The sequence below is a fragment of the Pelophylax lessonae genome (assembly GCF_965119305.1).
Source record: "Pelophylax lessonae genome assembly, chromosome: 4".
Taxonomy (NCBI): Eukaryota; Metazoa; Chordata; class Amphibia; order Anura; family Ranidae; genus Pelophylax; species Pelophylax lessonae.
In genome coordinates, this window is record NC_138771.1 from 210,875,954 (window position 1) to 210,898,212 (window position 22,259).

At 39.7% G+C, this 22,259-nt stretch overlaps 1 protein-coding gene across 1 annotated transcript in view; it reads left to right on the plus strand.

Moving 5' to 3' along the window:
* The window catches only part of CRELD2 (cysteine rich with EGF like domains 2), a 45,461-nt gene that overhangs the window by 22,738 nt on the left and 464 nt on the right, over positions 1 to 22,259 (plus strand). The window contains exons 5-9 of the mRNA XM_082253356.1: positions 3,256 to 3,432; positions 5,311 to 5,406; positions 10,143 to 10,226; positions 14,348 to 14,443; positions 20,610 to 20,750. Coding sequence (XP_082109482.1) covers positions 3,256 to 3,432; positions 5,311 to 5,406; positions 10,143 to 10,226; positions 14,348 to 14,443; positions 20,610 to 20,750 — 594 coding nt within the window. The remainder of the gene's footprint in view (positions 1 to 3,255; positions 3,433 to 5,310; positions 5,407 to 10,142; positions 10,227 to 14,347; positions 14,444 to 20,609; positions 20,751 to 22,259) is intronic.

Here is a 22,259-nt window from a genome sequence, read left to right on the forward strand (position 1 = left end):
AGGGTAACTCCCTAACAGCAGCACAAACATGAATATTGTACAAATGTTTTACTATAGTAGAGGAGGGCTTAAACTCCTGTCCTGTCTCCATCTCTATGGCCAATTTTCACCACACTTCCGGTCTGATGAAATTGTTGTCAACAGGACAGGACATTAGGTTATATCTCTAACGGAGCCCTGGATAGCAGTAGAAAACAAAAACAAACAGGATTTCTAATCCTTTTCCAATAGGTCCAAAACAAAAAATGTTTTTGGCTTCACACTTTAAAAAGCCATTCCCATAAGTGATGAAAAAGAAAAGTATATTGAATAACTGACAAATAATATGGGCATGGTGTTTTCTTTTTTTTTTTTTACCTAAATTAACAAAAATGCAGATTTGTCATACAATAAAAAGTACACCCCCTACATTTAGAACCTCTTCAAATTCATGAAATTAGAATGTGGTGTTCCATATTGGGTGCCAGTGATGAGAGCCACCTTTGGCAGTATGCAAGTCTTAATTACACTTCCGATTATCTAGGGTCTTCTGCTCTTTCCTATTAACGTGTTTAATGTTATCATGCCAAGATGAATAGAGCTCTCTATGGCCCTCAGATGAGTTTGGCAAGGGATTTAAAAAGATTGTCATGATCTGAAAGCAATTATTCCACTGTAAGAAAACTTATTTACAAGTAGCATAGATTTTAAACAACTGCTAATTTGTCCAGGAGTGGCCAGTCAGGCAAATTTAACCCAGGTGTTGACCACCTAATGCTAAAAGAAGTCTCCAAAAACCAACCCCAACATTTTATTGCAGGGTGTTCAAGTAACTCTTGCAACAGTTGGGGTCAAAGTGCATGCATCACAATCAGAAATTAAATCAATTCAATCTGCATAAGAGGTATGTTGGAAAAAAAATAAAAGCCACCCAAAAAGAACATTAATGCAAGATTACCATTTGCCATTGAGCACGTGGACAAATATCAGATCCTCTGAATCAATCAAAGCTAGAGTGACTTATTCACAGTAAGTCCCGGTTCACACTACCGCGACTTGTCAGCCTGACATGTCGCGGTCCATTCAGTGCTACGGGAACCGTTGTAATAGGAGCGACTTAGAAAATAGTTCCTGTACTACTTCGGGGGGACATTGGAGCGACTTGCATTGACTTCAGTTATGTGAAGTCCGTGCAAGTTGCGCCGAAGTCGCGGTGCACGCGACTTCACAGGTCGCCCCGAAGTCGTGCCGCGGTAGTGTGAACGGACACTAAAAGTAGATCTATTTGCAGCAAACGCATATTTCAGAAGAAAAAGATCATAATAACAGTGAAGCATGATGGTGGGGTTTGGGGTTGCTTTGCTGCTTCACAGCCATTAAGTTAACTATACATTCTGCATCCTAATAAAGTGTGCTTGATGAGAATTAGAGGCCATCTGTTCTAAAGTTGAACCAAAAAATAAGTCTTTCAATGCGATAATGATCTGAAGCACCATCACAATTCCACTATGGGATAGTTCAAAAAAGGAAATACTGTCCTAGTTAAAGCCCTCATTTGATTCCATTGAAATGGACCGTTTTTATGTAATAACATCCTGAAACTGAAAGCATTTTGAAGTGATCAAAAGCTTTATGAATTCAGTCTATGTCAGAGACTGGTGGGCATTTATACAAAATGCCTACAAGGAGTCATTGCTGTTAAAGGCGGCAATACCAGCTTTTGATGCTAAGGGTATACACCATTATTTTATATTGATATTTTTGTTGAATAAATTATAGAAAAGGCAATTTTTTCCAGTCTTCCCATTCAAGTGTATTAGCTTTATCTTTAGACACTGTTGGAATCGAATGTTTGCCTGTTTAAATATGCTGAAAAGGTCAACAGTTTCCGTAGGTTGTAAATGCATCTCCCCATGACTGTATATACTTTACCCCTTTTATGACCAGTGATTATTGGAGCCTAGTTATTCAGCCCAAACTTAGTATGTGTTGGTTGACTTGACAGAAGGTCTAAGATTAATTTGCCTACCTACATAATGCTTACCTGGGTTTTAAGTACATACAAAGATTTTATTTGGTACTATGCTCAGATTTATTACTACAAGCTGAAAACAAAAATAAACTTACAGCTGGTATTGTGATCAAATGATCGTAAACCAGGCTGATTGGTTCCCCAATGTTAATAGATACTGGGAGTTGTTACTAACCGCAAAGTTTCATAGCTTTGAAAGTTACACAGATTAACCACTTGAGCTCTGGAAGAATTTACCCCCTTAATGACAAGGTCATTTTTTGCAATACGGCACTGCATTGCTTTAACTGACAATTACGCGGTCGTGCGACACTGTACCTTAATAAAATTGCTATATTTTTTTCCCCCCACAGATATAGCTTTCTTTTGCTGCCATTTGATCACCTCCTGCGGTTTTTATTTTTTTGCTCTATAAACAAAGGCTGACCATTTTGAAAAAAAACAAAAACATTTTTTCTATTTTCTGCTATAAAACATTTCCAATAAAAATTTTTTAAAAAAATCTAAATTTTTTTCATTAATTTAGGCCAATATGTATTCTGCTACATATTTTTGGTAAAAAAAAAAAATCCTTATAGGTGTATTTTGATTGGTTTGCGCAAAGGTTATAGCGTCTACAATCTATGGGATAGATTAATGAACTTTTTATTTATTTATTTTTTGTTTTTTTACTAGTTATTGTTTTTACTAGCAATTTTTTTTTTTTTTTTTTTTTTGCGAGATTGCGGCGGAAAAAAAAAATGCACTGTTACTGTATAAATGACACTGGCAGGGAAGGGGTTAACACTAGGGGTGATCAAGGGGTTAAGTGTGCTCTTAAGGAATGCTTTCTAACTGTGTGGGGGATGGATGTTCTAGAGGAAAAGAAGGATCTGTGTTTCAGCTTAGCTTAGCTGAAACACAAGATCTCTCTCTGCCTTTGTGACAGAACAGCCCTCTACCTTGTTATTCCCCTGCACGATCGCATGTGGCCGGCGGCCGACCCGCTGATTGGCTCCCGCTGTGTCTGATTACAGCCGCGCGCACACCCGAGAACCCCTGCGCAAAATTAAGTACCTATACGGGATTTTGCGCTGCCGCAGTGTGTGTGTGTGTGTATGTATAATATATATATGCGGTGGGTGGTCCGGAGGTGGTTAAAGCCATGAAGCAATTTAATATCAAGCCAATACAGTACATGTTGTCAGTGTTTGTTTGTTTTTTTAAAGCAAAACAGGTCATTACCTTTTTATGTTGTGTTTTAGCTTGCCTAGGTGGATCTGAACGGCCATGTCATGGGAATGGTTTCTGCAGTGGTGATGGTACCAGAGGAGGAGAAGGAACTTGCAGCTGCAAGGCAGAGTATACGGGACCATTTTGTCTTGAATGTGCAGATGGATACTACAGCTCTGAAAGAAATGACACTCATTCTGTATGCAGTGGTAATTGCGGTTTACCTTTTATCTGATTAATTCTGTAAAAAAAAAAAAAAAACCACTTGGGAAGTGAATTTTTTATAAGGAAGTGAATCTGATATTCAGCAAACATGCTCTGCCAGAGAATCTTCTAGGTCCATGGTCCATGTGTTCAATAGCCCGATAAATTCTCCACCAGAGAATGTTTGGTGAAAGTCACATTCACTACTTAATAAACTTACACTTTATTAACTTGTCAGACACACATTGATAAAAATGTGACCGTGTTGTGCTATCTAGGCAGTTTCAGAAGCCGAAAAAAATTACATTTTAAGTCCCTGCTATTAAGATCTATGTGCATGTTTTGTTTTTGTTTAGCATAGATCTCTTCATTTTAAGAACCAGATTTGTTGCATATTTTCAATTTACGATCCAAAGACTCCTGGGTCAGATAACCAGCACATTCTCTTTAAAGAGTTTACCAAAATAAATCTACTGGAATGGAACTGAAAGACACTTGGCAAGCATATATTTTATTTATTACAGGTACTTTGTATAGAGTTGTCAATTTACACAGTGCTTTACATATATATTGTACATTCACATCAGTCCCTGTCCTCAAGCTTACAATCTAAGGTCCATAACTCACATTCATTCATACATACACATACTAGATCCAATTAACCTAATAGCATGTCTTTGGATTGTGGGAAGAAGCTGGAGTACCTGGAGGAAACATACGCAGGCACAGGGAGAACATGCAAACTCCATGCAGGTAATGCCATGGTTGGGATTGGGAACCGAAAACTCAAGTGCTGCTAGGTGGAAGTGTTAACCACTTAGCCACTGTGCTGCATATATATGTATATCTCCTTATGTCAAGCCCTCCTTCTTCCTTTTTTTTTGTACCTCACTTTTCTCGGTACCTTGGGTTGTGTATAACCGCCTAAGAGGTTGTTTATGAGATTTTGCAAATAGTAGAAAACTGGATAAACGACCCATTACTATTCCAGATGTCAGAGAGGAGACAAGATTGGGCCATTTAAGCAAGTCTAGTCTATTCTGGGTAAAACTATACAGACAGGCACAAAAGTAAATTGCAGTTTCAATGCCTTTGTTTAAAATTAATTAGCTTTTGGCCATTTTTTTTTCTTTTAATGCTGAATTGTAGAAGGATACATATTAGCATTAAACTTCTGGTGCTTTCTTAACTGCACATAAAAGAAATTATGTCAAATTCTAATAAATTGAATAATGTGAATTGGAATGCTGGTGTTGCTTGGACAGTGGAGTTGATGTACAAAAACTGAAGCACAATAAGCTGGCAATAGTTGTCCATAGTATCCAGCTGGTTTCTGTGTTTAGTTTGCTCATGAAGAATAAAAGATGAAGCCAGACACCTGCCTGTATTCAGTTTTTATAGTTAAATGCCTGTTTTTTTTTTTTTGTTTTTTTTAAAAACTTTTTTGAAAAAACTATTCTAAAAAGTATAGTAATAAGTAGAGATGAGTCAAAACTGTGGATTAATATCTAATTCTTTTCAGGCTTAGAAACTGATTTTCTGCGACTACGTAACAAGATTTTTTTTCTTATCACACAATGGGGAAGAGTTACTAAAATTGGAGAATTTGGTGCAGCTGTGCCTGGTAGCCAATACGCTTCTAACTTCAGCTTGTTCAATTAGGCTTTGACAATAAAACCTGAAAAGCTGATTGGTCTCTATGCAGAGCTGCAACAGATTTTGTGGTCTCCAGTTTTTTTTTTTTTTTTTGGTAAATCTCCCCCAATGTCTCCAGTGGCAGCTGAGAACGTTCTGTCTAGGAGTAATAGTATGTTTACCATTGCTCAGGGAGTTCCATACTGCTGTTTATTCATCATTGCTTTACCTCTTTCTCACTTTTCTAGCTTGCCACGAAGCATGTAAAACATGTCATGGAGCAACAAATAAAGACTGCAAAGAATGTAAAGACGGATGGGGAGAAGAAGATGAAACCTGTGTAGGTTAGTATCTCTGAATTCTAAACAAATAAGCTAGATTTAGGATGGACAGTATTTTATAGCTTAATGTACAGCCTTCAGTGAAAATCCACCAGAACTCTGTAGAGGGCATTAGGCCAACAGGAGTGCTCTTTTAACCACCTCAATACTGAGCACTCTTACCCCCCTCCCAGACCCATTTTCAGTTTTTAGTGCTCTCGCATATTGAATGACAATTACTCAGTCATGCTACACTGTACCCAAATGAAGTTTAAAATCATTTTGTTCATGCAAATATAGCTTTCTTTTGGTGGTATTTATTTACCACTGGGTTTTTTACTTTCTGCGAAAAAAGAGCAAAAATTCTGAAAAAAAAACAAACAATATTTTCTACTTTCTGTTTCAAAAGAATCAAATTTCATCATAAATTTAGGTCAGAATGTATTCTGCTACATGTCTTTGGTAAAAAAAAAAAAAAATCTTGATAAGTATATGATAATAGGTTTGTGTGAAAGTTTTTATAGAGCCTACAAGCTAGGCTACAAATTGCAAATTGATTAATCCTGATGTACTGACTACCTATCTAATTTCTTGAGGCCCTAAAATGTCTGGACAGTACACATACCTCCCAAATGAGGACAGTCAAAGGTACTTAGTAAGAGGCATAGTGAGTTTGCCATTTTTTGCCCACAATAGTTTGGGTAATGAAGATTTTTTTTTTTTTTTTTTTTCCACAAAATTGTCATATTAACAAGTTATTTCTTACACATGGCATAAATAAACTTGCAATTACACCCCAAAATATATTCTGCTACTCCTCCTGAGTATAGCAATACCACATATGTGAGACTTTTCCACAGCCTGGCCACATACAGAGGCTCAACATCTAAGTAGCACTGTCAGACGTTCTGAAGGCATAAGTTACACATTTTATTACACATGCCATTTCCTGAGTACCTATCACATTTCTGAAGGCCCTGGAGCACCAGGACAATAGAATTGCCCACAAAATGACCCCATTTTGGAATTAAAACACCCCAATGTGTATTCTACGAGGCATAATAAGTCTTTTGAACATGTCTTTTTTTTTTTTTTTTTTTTTACATAAGTTTTTGGAAAATGTGGAAAGAAAATGAAAACATATTTTTTTACACAAAGTTGTCAATTTATAGGATATTTCTAACACATAGCATGTAGATAGCAAAAATTACACCCCAAAATATATTCTGCTGCTCATCCTGAGTATGACAATACCAGGTGTGAAACTTTTCCACAGCCTGGCCACATACAGAGACCCAACATCCAAGTAGCACCGTCAGGCATTCTAGGAGCATAAATGACAGATTTAATTTCCAGAATATCTATCACATTTTTGAAGGCCCTGGATAATTTTCTTTTAGCCATGTGGACAGATGTGTGCAGATGATTCCTGGGACAGATGTGTGACAGATGATTCCTGGGACAGATGTGTGACAGATGTTCAATGGGACAGATTATTTTCCTGGGATAGATGTGTGACCGGTGTTTTTACTGTGTTGGGGACACTGTTTTGGGGGACACTAGCTTGGGTGATAAGTGAGTAAAAGTGCTGTAAACTCACTGAACCCCGGGTGGCAGCACAGGTCCGATTTTCTTTCCCTCACTGACAGGCTCTGTGTGAGGAGAAGCAGAGCCAATCACCGTGAAAACGGCTGTGTTTACATTACATGACGGCTGTGATTGGGACACAGCCGTCATGTGATCAGGAGGGCCAGTCACAGAGCCCTCCTGCCGAGCGGTGTTGCACTGTGTCTTGGGGTCACGGGCACACCGGGATCACACATGGGCACGCAACCGCGCAATTTCTCTCTCCTTATGAAGGAACGTCCACTCAGGAGGAAGCTCCCACCTGACCGTATATGTGCAGTGACTGAGTGGTAGGGGGGTTAATGGTTAAGTCTACCTAGAACATATTGTCGTGATAGCTCAATGCTAGTGAGATGTATCCTGGTATAAAGCCGAGTTAAATAAAGAGGAAGCAACCCTATTCAGACAAAGTGCCAATATTTTTGCAAGGAATTTAGCATCCACATTGGAGAAATAGGTCTGTCAGACTCAGAAAATTTGGGAACCATATTTGGTTTTGATATTAACCACTTGCCAAACAGCCGCATTCGTTTTACTGAGGCGTGTCGCTTCGTGTAGTAGTTAGTGTGGGTGTGCACGTGGAGGCTAGAGGAGGACCTAATCAGTGGGTCCGGTGGCTGCGATGTTCGCTGGGCACCCGCAATCACTCCCCATGGAGACAGAACGGCGGTCTGCCGATATACACGGCAGAATGCTGTTCTGTCAGTGATGAACACGGATACTGTGTTCCTGTTATTTAGGAACTCCGGTCTCTGTGTCCATCCAGTGAGCCAATCCCCCACACAGTTGGAAAACACCCCACTAGGCACACATTTATCCCTTTGATCGCCCCTGGTGTTAACCCCATCCCTGCCAGTGTCATTAGTACAGTAACTGTGTATTTTTAGCACTGATTACTGTAGTAATGTCACTGATTTTTCCCCCCCCCCCCCCCCCCCCAAAAAAAAGTGTAAAAAATGTCAGTGAGGTGTTCGATCTGTCCGCCGCAATGTCTCAGTCCTGCTAAAAATCGCTACTAGTAAAAAGTAAATAAAAATTACATAAATCTTTCCTCGAGTTTGTAGATGCGATAACTTTTGCGCAATCCAATCAATATACACTTATTGGGTTTTTCTTTTTACCAAAAATATGTAGCAGAATACATATTGGCCTAAAATGATGAAAACATTTGATTTAATTTTTTATTTTTTGTTCATAGCGCAAAAGAAAGCTCTATTTGTGGGGAAAAAAGGACATACATTTTATTTCGGTACAGCATCGCATGACTGCGCAAATGTCAGTTAAATTAATGCACTGCCGTATCGTAAAAAATGGCCTGGTCATTAAGGGGGTAAACCTTCCGGTCCTTAAGTGGTTAAAACAAGTAACGCTTCTCTCAAGGAAGTTGGCAAAATTCCAGACTTAAAAGTATAGGTTTATATAGACAGCAGCTTGGGTGTAAAATATTCATAATACACTGTAAGTTGTACTATATACCATGCAATAGCCATATCTATTTCTTCTTCGTTAAAAGGAAGTTCTAACATGGTAGCATGCTGCTTAGACAGTTTGTAAGTTTGCTAAATAGAGGGACAGGTCTTCAGAAGTATACACCATCTGAGACTTGTACAAACGGGAATAGAACTCAGAGAGGGCAGCAGTTATATCCTTTGGTTGAGAACACAACACATTATTAGAATGATCATAAATACAGGGAATGGACAATAGAGATGTATTCTGTTCTAGATAAATATGCCAATATCCTGCTATGCTTTTCCCCCAATTCAAACATTCGTTTTTAATAAAGCAACTGTTTGATACTGATTGTAGTGTCTAGCATGAGGATATTAACTTTGGTTTGCAAGCTTTGCGGACGACTGTTGCGTGAGGCTTATAACCTGTTCCGGTTTGGGGCCAGATGGCTTGTTGCCCTTCCCTCATATTTTGTGCTTTGGGACATCCCTGTCATTATGAACATGAAGTTGCCCTGTCCTGGGATGTACGATTAAAGAAAATGGGGTTTTTGGTTAAACTGTGTTGGTGATCCTGCGCACTGCTATGCGAATTTAAATAACAAAATCTTATTACTGGATCGCACCTCCCACACTCTAATATTCATATGAATAAATCAAATCTCTAACATATACTGAATACAACAAGTTTATAATATAGAATGTTACCAACTTAAACACATAAATGGTGTCAAAAAATAAATACAGCAATAAAAAATTGTGATGCTGTGCATAAATGTGAAACCAAGTCCTTGGTGTCACTATCCAAAGTGACACTGTATATACACAGTCCTCAATAATATAAACTACTAGAAGTTTTTCCTAACACACTTTGATTATTCAGTGATACTTGCGTGCTTCACACTGTGTTTTAGCCCCATTACTGAATGTGCTCTCACCTGGGGCAATGGATCACATATGATTATATGGTGTAATTGCTCTTTTGTCCCTTCAGATGGGGCTTTGGGAAATTCTACCGGATATCAATGGTGAAGAAACTTCCTCCTCCTTCTCATTGCTCCTCAACTCAGCCACATAGATATAAAGAAACACCATACATAATGCTTTATCCTTAAAAAAACATGTCTTTATTGCTAAAGGAATACCAAATCTAGGAATAAAACTTGCATTCTCCTGGTGCTCCCAGTGCACCAGACTGTAATCACCTAAAACTGCAAGCAGTACCACTGCTTCCACCAGTACAATTTTCTGGGGTGTAAAGCTAAAAATAACCTTCAGTGTCCAGTATGAGCGTCGTAACATCAAGCCCCTTCCTATGCATTGCACCGCAGGGTCACATGGCTTCCACAGGGGGATACTCCTTTTTTTTTTTTTTTTTTTTTTCACACATACCAGTAAAATTATTTTATTGGAGTACATGACGGGGCACAGGGATCCTACTCTTCTTCCCTTTGTGGTTCATAGCTTGCTACAAAAACTTGAAGCCCTGTGTAGTGGGAGGGGTTATGTCTGGGAGAGGATTTCCTATCTGAAGGTGGCAGCACAACCCTATCAATATGAAGATGCCCTATGTCCTGTCATGTACTCCAAGAAAAGGATTTTGCGGGTAAACCTAAAACCCATTTTTTCCTGTAGTATATTTGTATAAACGTGTATTGATCATCTATTTTGTTTTGGCTATAGATCAGGATGAATGTGCTGCAGAAAAATCTCCTTGTAAAGAGAGCCAGTATTGTTTAAATACGGAAGGATCATATTTATGCAACAGTAAGTATATTGCCTATTTGTAAGTTAAATTATGCAAAGAGAAAAGCAATCAGGTCAAAATATAGCATTTAAAGGTGGTTGTAAACCACTATTAAGTGCTATAGAAATAGAATATAAAAAAAGGCATATCCCTCTATAGTTTGTACTTGTCTCAATTAAGAGCAAAAAGTGGCGTTTTCTGTCTGCTGCTTCCTTCCTCTATTAGCATGAATCACTTCTGACAAGTTTTCTGACACCAAGAAAAAAATAGTGACAGAGGAGGAAGCGCCAGACCTCTGGTCTATCCCTGTGTGCTGTGTAAAGGCGGGTGTGTCCCTTCCCTTTTAATCAGCTCTCAGAGCTCTCCTCACTGAGCTCCGCAATGTGTAATTTCAGCTCTCCGCCCTCTTTTTATTGTCTGACAGCTCAGACAAGCTTTAAAAAAATTCTGGACTTTGAGCAGATGTAGAGAATACTGCAGAAAACAGTTACAATGTATGTAGGAAGATTTGTATCATCTCTATGTATCACCGTGGCCAGTCACTTTACTGGGTATATGTAAGGGTTTGCAACCACTTTAAGGTTACTGTTCCTACTGTTTATGGGAGTTCTTAGGCGTTTTTTATTATTCCTCTGCTTTTATAGAAATGAGCTTGAACTAGACTTAACGAATTCTATAATTTTGGACTACACCCTTTTGTGGACAAAGAAAACAGTTCAAACACTTTCTACAGTTGTTTGACATTATGCTGTGGCTTTTTACATGAGCCATGTCAATGTAAAGGAGGGCTGGGGCTTTGTCAGTGGGACTCTAAATGGTATGTTCCCTAATATTTGATTTACACTGTGGATTACAGTTTAAGAGGCATTTTAAACGCATTTGTGGAGCAGTTTTATTGTGCCTTAACACTCCTCAAACCTTTCATAACTGCCCATAGGGCGTTTGGGGAGCATTTTTTACTTGTCATTAACGCTTGTAAAACGCCAGTCTAACGCCCATACTAAAGCTCATTAACACGAGTCTAATGCCCATACCAACGCAATATGAGCGTTTGTTAAGCGTTAGAAATTTAGTCAAGTGTGAAAAAGCCCTTTTAAAGTGTTAGCCTGTCTATGTAGATGTGAGCTTGGTGTTTAACCACTTCAATACAGGGCACTTTCACCCCCTTCCTGCCCAGGCCAATTTTCAGCTTTTAGTGCTGTTGCATTTTGAATGACAATTGCGCGGTCATGCAACACTGTACCTAAACCAAATTTATGTGATTTTTTTCCCACAAATAGAGCTTTCTTTTGGTGGTATTTGATCACCACAAGGTTTTTTCTTTTTTGCTAAACAAATAAAAACAAAGTTTGAAAAAAAAAAAAAATTTTGTTTGTTATACAATTTTGTAAATACGTTTTTTTTCCTGCACTGATGGGGGTGGCACTAATATGCGGCACTGATAGGCAGCACTGATATGCAGCATTGGTGGGCACTGATAGGTGCCACTGATATGCAGCATTGGTGGGCACTGATAGGCGGCACTAATGGGCACTGGTGGGCGTCACTGATAGATGGCAATGATGGGCACTGGTGGGCAGCACTGATGGGGAGGGCACTGGCAGGCTCCCTGAGCCCTGATTGCCATCCCTGGTGGCCATGGTGGGCAACCCTGGGGTCACGGGTGGGCATCCCTGGTGGTTCTAGTGGCATCCCCCTCTGAGGGTCTGCACTGGTAATCAATGATCTGATTACCAGTGCAGACCCCCCTGTCAGGAGAGCCGCAGATCGGCTCCCCTCTACTCGTGCCTGTCAGGCACGAACTAAGGAAAGCCGATCAATGGCTCTTCCTGTGTACTATGTGACCAGCTGTGATTGGACACAGCTGGTCACATGGTAAAGAGCCTACGTCAGGCTCTTTACTGAGATCGGAGATGCGGTGTGTCAGAGCGGTATGCCGCATCACTGATCGCCGGGGGGGTGCGCAGAGTGCATTATTTTGCCGCCGTCATATGACGTCCGGTCAGGATAATGCAACCACTTTCCCACCGTCAATCGCCTATAGGGCGGGTGGTAAGTGGTTAAGGTCTTATACACACAGGATGTTTTGCAAGATCCCCTAGAAGCCTTTCCTCCTGGCAGCAGCATTTTGGCAGAAAAAAGTGCCTAAGGCTTGTCTAGTTACATGGTTAATCTGGTTGAAAAAAGTCCATCCAGTTCACCCAATATACTATAGAGGAAAAAAACAAAATGCACCCAAATACAAAATCTCCATATATACAGTCCTATACCCACAGTTGATCCAGCGGAAGGCCAAAAAAAACCCAATAAAGCATAATCCAATTTGCTCCAACAGGCAATCGGATATTCGCCCTTAATTAACTTTACCTATAAATATTGGTATCCATTTATAAAACAGAAATTTGATCTTTAAGGGTAAAACCATCAACATACAAATCACAGTAGCGCAATGATGGTAATTATTAATCACCACAAACACAGCATGAATGAAATTATGAACCTCAGGATAATAAAATAACTAAAATCCGACTCAAGTCGACTCAAGTGGATTCTATGTCCACTAGCATCAGCCGATCGGTCGTTAGGGAGGCTGCCGGTCTGCCTGTGTATGTAAACAAGGCAGAATGCCGTTCTGTCAGTAGGGAAGGCAAGCAGAACACGGATCTATGCCCTACCCTAGTAAAAGCACCTCCCATTGTACACAGATACACTAGCTAGGAACACAGATAACCGTTTGATGTTACCCCTTCCCAGCCAGTGTCATTAGTACAGTGAACGTGCATATTTTTTTGAGCACTGATCCCTCTATTTGTTTTTACTGGTCCCCAAAAAGTGTCAATTAGTGTTAGAATGTCTGTCGCTATATCACAGTTCCGCTATAAGTCGCTGTTTCCCACCATTACTAGTAAATTAAATAAAATAAAAATAACCCATAGTTTTTAGACGCTATCATTTTTGGATAAACCTATCAATATACGCTTATTGGGATTTTTTTTTTTTTTTTTTTTTTTTTTTTTTAAGATATGTTTTATAGCAGAAAGTAAAAAATTTAGTTTTTTTTTTTTTTTTTTCTTTTTCAAAATTGTCTATTTTTTTGCTCAAAAAAAAAAAAAGGCAGTGGGGATCAAATACCACCAAAAGAAAGCTTCATTTGTGGGGGGGAAAAAGGACATACATTTTTTGTTTTGGGTATAGTGTAACATGACTGTGCAATTGTCAGTTACAGAAGGGGGGGGGGGGTAAATCTTCTGGAGGTCACAATCTACTGAGCTGGCCAGAACCAGCTCTTAAGGGAGTCTATTCCACATTTTCACAGCTTTTAGGCTTCATGTACTCTGGCAGCTCCTAAACTTAAGTTGAGGAGCTTTTTGCGTTTTTTTTTTTTTTTTTTTTTTTTCCCCAAAGCTCCTAAAGTCAACTACATGAAAGCATGTGTGCCCATGTACACATAAGCTTTTGGCAGAGTTTAGGAGCTGCCATGTTTAGTTGAGGTTGAACCTTTCTCTTCTGTGTTCAGGATAGGAATGTTTGACCGCCGGCCATGGAAAATACAAATCGCTGTAAAACTGATGTTTGCGTTTTTTGCCGCGTTTTCTGTTTTCCCACGGATGTGGTCAGGGTAGGCTAGTGTACATGAAGCCTTACAAGCTTTTAGGCACGTTTTACAGGGGTCAAGAGCTTGAGTGTTAATTCATTCCATTGGCAAGAAGAATAATTTAATCTGGCCATTGAAATGAATGCTCAAGCAATAAAAACGCGCTGCTTTTCTCCTCCTACCCCTTTCAAGCAAAAAACACGCCTAGCGTTTAGGCATATTCAGGGTTCCGTTTAGCAGTGCCAAGCAGTTTTTCTGCCAAACTCTGCTACTCCTGGATGCACTGGCAGTGGGGTTTTTTTTCTGCCTCTAAAACCTCCTGCCACTAAACGCTGCTAAAAGCCTATGTGCATGGACACATAGGCTAACATGCAGGGGAGTTTAGATGCAGGAAAAAAAAATGCCTGCCGCCCTTAGGAGCAGCTGTAAAAATGTCCAGTGTGCATGAGGCCTAAAAGTCTGGGTCAGTAGTCTGTGTACTTTTTATGCTTATTGGTTGTGTTTACACAGAATAAGCTTTGTTTATTGTTTTGCTGTTTTCATTAGAATGTGATGAAAGCTGCTCCGGGTGTACAGGCGAGGGTCCAGAGAAGTGTACAGAGTGCTCAGCTGGATATGTGTTAGAAGATAACAAATGTACAGGTAAGAGAACATTTGCAAAATCACTGGAATTTTAACATTTTTCTTTTTTGGAACAGACTTGATAGCTGAATCAGCTTGTTTACTGATAATAAATATATAGTATCTCACAAAAGTAAGTACACCCTCACATTTTTGTAAATAATTTATTATATCTTTTCATGTGACAACACTGAAGAAATTACACTTTGCTACAATGTAAAGTAGTGAGTGTACAGCTTGTATAACCGTGTAAATTTGCTGTCCCCTCAAAATAACTTAACACACAGCCATTAATGTCTAAACTGCTGGCAACAAAAGTGAGTACACCCCTAAGTGAAAATGTCCAAATTGGGCCCAATTAGCCATTTTTCCTCCCCGGTGTCATGTGACTCATTAGTGTTACAAGGTCTCGGGTGTAAATGGGGAGCAGGTGTGTTAAATTTGGTGTTATCGCTCTCACTCCCTTACTGGTCACTGGAAGTTCAACATGGCACCGCATGGCAAATTACACTCTGAGGATCTGAAAAAAAGAAATGTTGCTCTACGTAAAGTTGGCCTAGACTATAAGAAGATTGCCAAGAGCCTGAAATTTGAGCTGCAGCACGGTGGCCAAAACCATACAGCGGTTTAACAGGACAGGTTCCACTCATAACAGGCCTCGCCACAGTCAACCAAAGAAGTTGAGTGCATGTGCTCAGCGTCATATCCAGAGGTTGTCTTTCAGAAATAGTTGTTTGAGTGCTGCTGGCATTGTTGAAGGGGTGGGGAGTCAGCTGGTCAGTGCTCAGACCATACGTCGCACACTGCATCAAATTGGTCTGTATGGCTGTCGTCCCCGAAGGAAGCCTCTTCTAAAGATGCACAAGAAAGCCCGCAAACAGTTTGCTGAAGACAAGCAGACTAAGGACATAGATCACTGGAACCATGTCATGTGGTCTGATGAGACCAAGATAAACTTATTTAATTCAGATGTTATCAAGCATGTTTGGTGGCAGCCAGGCGAGGAGTACAAAGACAAGTGTGTCTTGGCTACAGTCAAGCATGGTGGTGGGAGTGTCATGGTCTGAGGCTGCATTAGTGCTGCTGGCACTGGTGAGCAACAGCTCATCGAGGGAACCCTAAATGCCAACATGTACTGTGACATACTGAAGCAGTATTCCAACATAACGACCCACAACACACCTCCAAGACGATCACTGGCTTGCTAAAGAAGCTGAGGGGAAAGGTGATGGACTGGCCAAGCATGTCTCCAGACCTAAACCCTATTGAGCATCTGTGGGGCAGGTCTGTAACATCCACCAGCTCTGTGATGTTGTCATGGAGGAGTGGAAGAGGACTCCCAGTGGCAACCTGTGAAGCTCTGGTAAACTCCATGCCCAAGAGGGTTAAGGCAGTGCTGGAAAATAATGGTGGCCACACAAAATATTGACACTTTGGGCCAAATTTGGACATTTTATCTTAGGGGTGTACTCACTTTTGCTGCCAGCGGTTTAGACATTAATGGCTGTGTGTTGAGTTATTTTGAGTGGACAGCAAATTTACACTGTTATACAAGCTGTACACTCACTACTGTACATTGTAGCAAAGTTTAATTTCTTCAGTATTGTCAACTGAAAAGATATAATATATTTACAAAAACGTGAGAGGTGTACTCACTTTTGTGAGATACTGTGTGTGTGTATATATATATATATATATATATATATATATATATATATATATATATATATATATATATATATATATATATATATATATATATATATATATATATATATATATATAGATATATATACCCCCCGATCAGCCATAACTTTATGACCACCCACCTAATATTGAGTAAGTCCCCTTTTGATGCCACTAGATCTCTGAAGGTATGTTGTGATATCTGGCATTAAGCCTTCAGTTGAAGATCCTTTTAAGTGGAAGTCAAGTCAAAACTTAACTAAGTTTAACTCTTCTCCCACCCCCATTCTAAGCCAAATCTAACTACCCTGTAAAAGAAAAGATGTCTATACTTCCCTATTCTGAAGTCACTCTGGTCTGGTCACATGATTGGGTCCCAGCACCGGCTTTACTGTAGAGTTGAGACAGCCAACAACAGATTCCCCATAGTCAGCCTGCAGGTGAAGTCATGGCACAGGCTCTATAGCCATTGTCAGCGATCATCTCTCCTCTACTCTGAAGACGGTGCTGGAGAGATCATGTGACCGGACTGGAGTGACCGTATTTTCCGGCGTATAAGATGGCTTTTTAACCAAGAAAAATTTTCTCAAAAGTCGGGGGTCGTCTTATACGCCGGATGTCGTTTTATAGGGCGGATGCTGAAACTTCGGAGCCGACTGAACTATGCGGTGGGGGGGGCTCAAAAATGGCCGCGGTATGCCTGCTTGGATTGGCTCTCCCTGCCTGCCCAGCCCTCCCTGTCTCAGACTATGGTATGCCCGGGGTATGAAAAAGAGAGAGCAGCGATGCGACAAGAAAAACATGCATCTTTCACCCGTCTGGCCCGCCCTTGTATCCTATTACTGTACCTCTGTCTCTGCGTCTCGCTCCTGAGGACTGCAGTAAAGCGATGTAGGCGCGCATGTGCGAGATCTGAGAGGCAGAGAAGAAGGTACGGTGATAAGATACAATGGCGGGCCAGACAGGTGAAAGAGGCATGTTTTTCAGGTCACATCACCGCTCTCTCTCTCTGTATCCCTTTTTTCTATACCCCGGGCATACAGTATTTTTAATCATAGATGGCATCTAGGTGCTGGATCACACTAAATAAACGTGGAAGGGCTGGTTGTGTACAGAAAGCAAAAATATCTTTGCGTTATAGACAGGATGCTGAATTGGTTATGAAAACTGAAAATTCCAGTGGCACAGTATCGTCTATATCAAACATGCATTCAAAAATTAAAAAACACTGTCACTGAGATCAGTGGCCATTTTTTATTTTTTTTCCTTAGTTAAAACTTGCCCATTATATTATCCTCTAAATATTGGGTCATGGATTACCATATTGAAATCAAATGTGATGTTTTTTCATCACATTTTTCATTTAAATTTTTATTTGGTGTGAGTTGGACGAGGGGTAGTATATCCCAAACTCTATATTTTAACTGGAAAAGTTGGGGGTCGTCTTATATGCTAAGTCGTCTCATACGCCGGAAAATACGGTAACTATAGGCACCTTTCCTTTTACAAGGTAGATAGAGTAGGCTTAGATTTGGGGTAGGAATAGATTTAAGCTTAGTTAGGTTTTGACTTGCCTTCCATTTTAAGTCCTGTAAGTTTTGTGGTGGAGCTTTCATGGATCGGACTTGTTTTTCCAGCATATCCCACAGATGCTTGATTGAGATCTGTAGAGTTTAGAGGCCAAGTCAACCTTCTTCTCCTTCTGTATCTTCATCTTCCCATTGCTGATCATATGGTACCTGTTCCTCTCCCCTCAGCTGCTGCTTGGCCAATAGTAGCAGGGGCAGGGCATTCCTGCAGAGCTGAGCTTGTTAGCAGCAATTGACTTGCAGATAGGATAAGGAAAGCAGCTGCAGCTGGAAGAAGACTCCTCATATGAGCTCCTGGAAGAGGAAGAGACAGGCTGGGGTAAAATTGGCTGATTAGGTGTGCATAGAAGACACGCCTTGGAGCAGTCATCTGCCAGTCAACCTGCTGGAGCCACCCCTGAAGTCAACAAAATAAGTCACATGGGGCTGCTTCCAGAGGAGAGAAAAAAGTGGATAGGGAAACAGAGACGCTGTCTGTGCATGTGCAATAAAAGTGGCAACATAGCAGCCAGAGGATCAGCTGCTCTATGATTACCACGAACAGTAGAGAGGTCTATGGGAAAGGCAGGATCAGCAATGTATTTAATAATAAAGGAACGCTTTATGCTCTTAAAGTGATACTAAAGTCTTTTTTTTAACTTAAAAAAAAAAAAAAAATAACAAGCATGTTATACTTGCCTACTTGTGGATCCTTTTTTTGCTACACTTAGCAGACATAGTCCCATCTAGCAATAATAAGTATACTCTTGCATGGTGGAGATGTTGTATATGCTTTTAATTATGCCTGCTTTAACCACTTGTCAGCCAGCCGCCATACTTATACTGCAGCAGGTCAGCTCTTTCCTGCGAAAGGACGTACCTGGGAACAACTTGGGATATATGATTCCAAGTTGTTCTAAATATTCCTGTTTGAGATTAGGGTCTGAAGATGTTTTGACAGTAGCCACAATTGTGGAAGTACATATTGCGTTTTCAAGCACGCAATAAAAGTATTGTATATTTCTGCATGTCCGACATGGACATATTTTATCTTGAACTTATCAGTAACTGGTGAATTTCAGGTTCTCTAACCTCCCTGGTGGTATGATTCTTTTGGATTTTAGGTGCTGAAAGCGGTACCATTATTTTGCATGTGATTCTTGTGAATGAGCAGCCCAAACCAACTGTGTATGTGTGTGTGTGTGTAATATATATATTTATATATATATATATATATATATATATATATATAATGTGTATGTATACATATATAATGTATACAGTTGGTTTGGGCTGCTCATTCACAAGAATTACGTATATATATATATATATATATATATATATATATATATATATATATATATATATATATATATATATATATATATATACTGTGTGTGTATGTATGTATGTGTGTGTGTGTGTGTGTGTGTGTGTATGTATGTATGTGTGTATATATATATATATTTACATAAAAAGTACAGTAAAACTGCAGGAAAGGGCACTGGGGGGCAATGTAATGTGATTTTTTTTATTTTGAATGGTATCAGTGTGTTTTACATTTGAATTTGCCGCCGGTTCCACCCCCCGGGGGACGTCACGTCGCCGGAGACGGAAGCCGAGGCTCGCAGACGATCAGGAGGAAGCTCCGCCGCCGCATAACGCCCGCATTCTCCGCTGGATCCCGGAGAAAAGGTAAGTAAAACCTCTACCTCGGGGTTACCACTTTTGGCTCTAGAATCTAACCCCGAGTCACGCTCGGGAATACCGCTTGGAAGGTTAATCAAGGATATAAAGACAATTTACCAAAAGGAGAATTTCTGTTTTAGGTCCCCCCCCCCCCCCATATATGGCATGTCACTCTTTGGAGGGGGGGGGAGATGGTTACCTAGTTTTGACGTGTAGGCAAGCCGAAGTTCTCCTCAATCAGTTTTTCTGGGACAAGTCACAGGTCCCAGAGGACAGCGGGCTGTAAAGCTGAAGGGGGTATAGCCAGCTTCCCACAGTTATGATGCCAATGCCGGGAACCTAAAGGCTAGTGAAGAACTAGCCTGGGGAAGGAGCCCTGGTTCCCTAAACAGATAAGTGTCTTTAAAAAAAAAAAAAAAAAGTCAGCAGCTACAGTATTTTTAGCTGCTGACTTTTATTTTTTTCCCCCAGAGTGAACAACGGCTTTAAGTGGTTATGTAGTGCTGGAAAGAGCCAGCTGGATTCTCCAAATCTAGGAGTGGAATACATCAGTTCCTGGGAGTACATAGGAAATCTGAGACATTTTGGGGATTTCCAGCAGTAACCTCTTGCAGGATCCACTTCTGCCTTGCCTCCTGCTCTAATACTTCATTACAATTCTAGTACTGAATTACTGGGTGAAAACAATGACAAAAGATCATTATTCCAAGGCATCTGTTACTGCAGATCTGCATAAGTGAGGTATGAATTAGTAAGGGACTTGATCCAGTCACCTTGAGAAGGGGGTAGGGGAACATGGGTAAAAAAAATACTTGCCTAACCCCTTATCCTTAATTTGCTTAAACACTACAAAAAGAGTGCCTGTTTCAAATAAAGTGTGTCTATTTAGACCAATGCACTGCGTTGTGTGCTGAAAAAAAAAGGCATATTGCAATGTGAAATTACATGCCAGTGGGTGCATGGCATGTGATTTGATGATAATAAAGCCCTAATGCAATATGAGCTTGCTTATTTTGTGTTGTCATTCTAAAGTGCAAGTGTCTTCCATAACAACCTGCAGAGTGTATTTCCTTGGTAATCCCTAAAAAAACAAAACAAAACAAAAAAAAAAAAAAAACACTTTTTGTTGCTAAGGGTAAGAACTTTCTTTTTGCTTTTCAAACCCGATGTCCTGTGATTTTTTTTATTTTTTGCATACTGCATTTTTTGTCATACTCCTAAACAATAATGACATATGCTTTCAGATATAAACGAGTGTGAGACTGATGAGAAAATATGTGTCAGAGAGAATGAGGACTGTATAAACATCCCTGGAACCTATAAATGTGTCTGTGCTGAAGGCTTTGAAGAACAAGAGGAACAGTGTGTAGCCCTTACAAAGACAGGTAATATTTGTGCAAACTCAATTTAATTCTGTTGCTACATAAATTCATTTCCTCATCATTCTTTCATTGACCATATTGGAGCTTATGTACACGGGTGTTGTATCCCAAGTTTTTTTGAACAGCTATAGAGAAGAAAATACTGCAGATCAACAGGTACAACTGATGTAGGAGGATTTGTTTAATCTTTGTGTATCACCTGAGGCCAGTCACTTCACTGGGTGTATGTAAGGGTTCACAATCGCTTAAACAAAGATCCAGTTTTGATATATTTTTTGGCAGGTAATGAAATATAACAACCATGGGACCTGACGGCTAATTCAAGACATTCTCACATACAGTATTTAGGAAAAGTATAATCGCATTAGAGGGCTTTTCTGCTCCTTACAATTACCGGTCTGGCTATATTTTTTGTAGGTCCCCATGTTCCTGTACTTTTCACTGATGATGACCAATAAGCCTGAAACATCTGTAGTATGCAGTTTAAGTAGAGGGCTGTATAATATCCCGCTGTATCGATATTGTAAACCAGTGGTACTGGATATACAGTTGGACAAGTGACATAAAGGAGTGCATCATAGGGATGTAACGATATCAAAATCTCACGGTACGATACAATTTCGATATTGACCTCACGGTACGATATTTATTGCGATATTGTGGAAAAGCTCATGGTATTGTTAAATAGCTCATGATAGGGTTTGTGATGATAATAGCGAAAAAATACCGACATTTATTCTGCTTTTGCCAGTCAACAGGCAATTTATTGTTGTATTTATGGATCCATGACAACATAAAACACTGATCACATAGTGCTTTTAAAGTGCAAGTTGTAGTCAGGAACATCAATATTCTGTATAGTAATATTTGGTTGCATAACTGATTTCTTCTGTGCAATGTTCAGCTAGAACAATTGGAAACAAACAATAGGCAATTCCCTTTAAGTGCAAACAAAGATCAAGTTAAGTCAGGTTTAAATGTGCAAGGCAAATAAAGGCAGCCTTTTAAAACTGGTATTTAAGAACATAACTTAAACTTAAATAAAATAGTCAGTCAAAAAGCCTTTAAAAAAAACACTGACCTATCATTTAGCTTATGTTCACGTTTTTCATCAGAAAGATCAAAATATCTACATTGCAAGAAAAAAAAAAAAACAGTTAAAAAAATCCTTAAACTCTGGTCTATGTAGTTAACAATGATTTGTTCCGCGGGACTGTGTTTATTCCTCTTGCTTTTTGACGGACACCTGTCCTTTTAATATTGTAACCCAACCATGACGATATCGAGACACGACCACGACGATACGATATCGCGATATCTTCGATATCGTTACATCCCTAGTGCATCACATGCTTCCTCCAACTATTCTTAAATGAGGAATCCTTACTAGTTTATGTTCAAAATAGAGGTGATTACATGTAAATGCCTTCTGTTTTATAAAGGCTTTTTATTGCACATTATGGATTAGTGGTGGGAAATGTGCTTTTTCATCACAGTTATTTGTAATCAAGT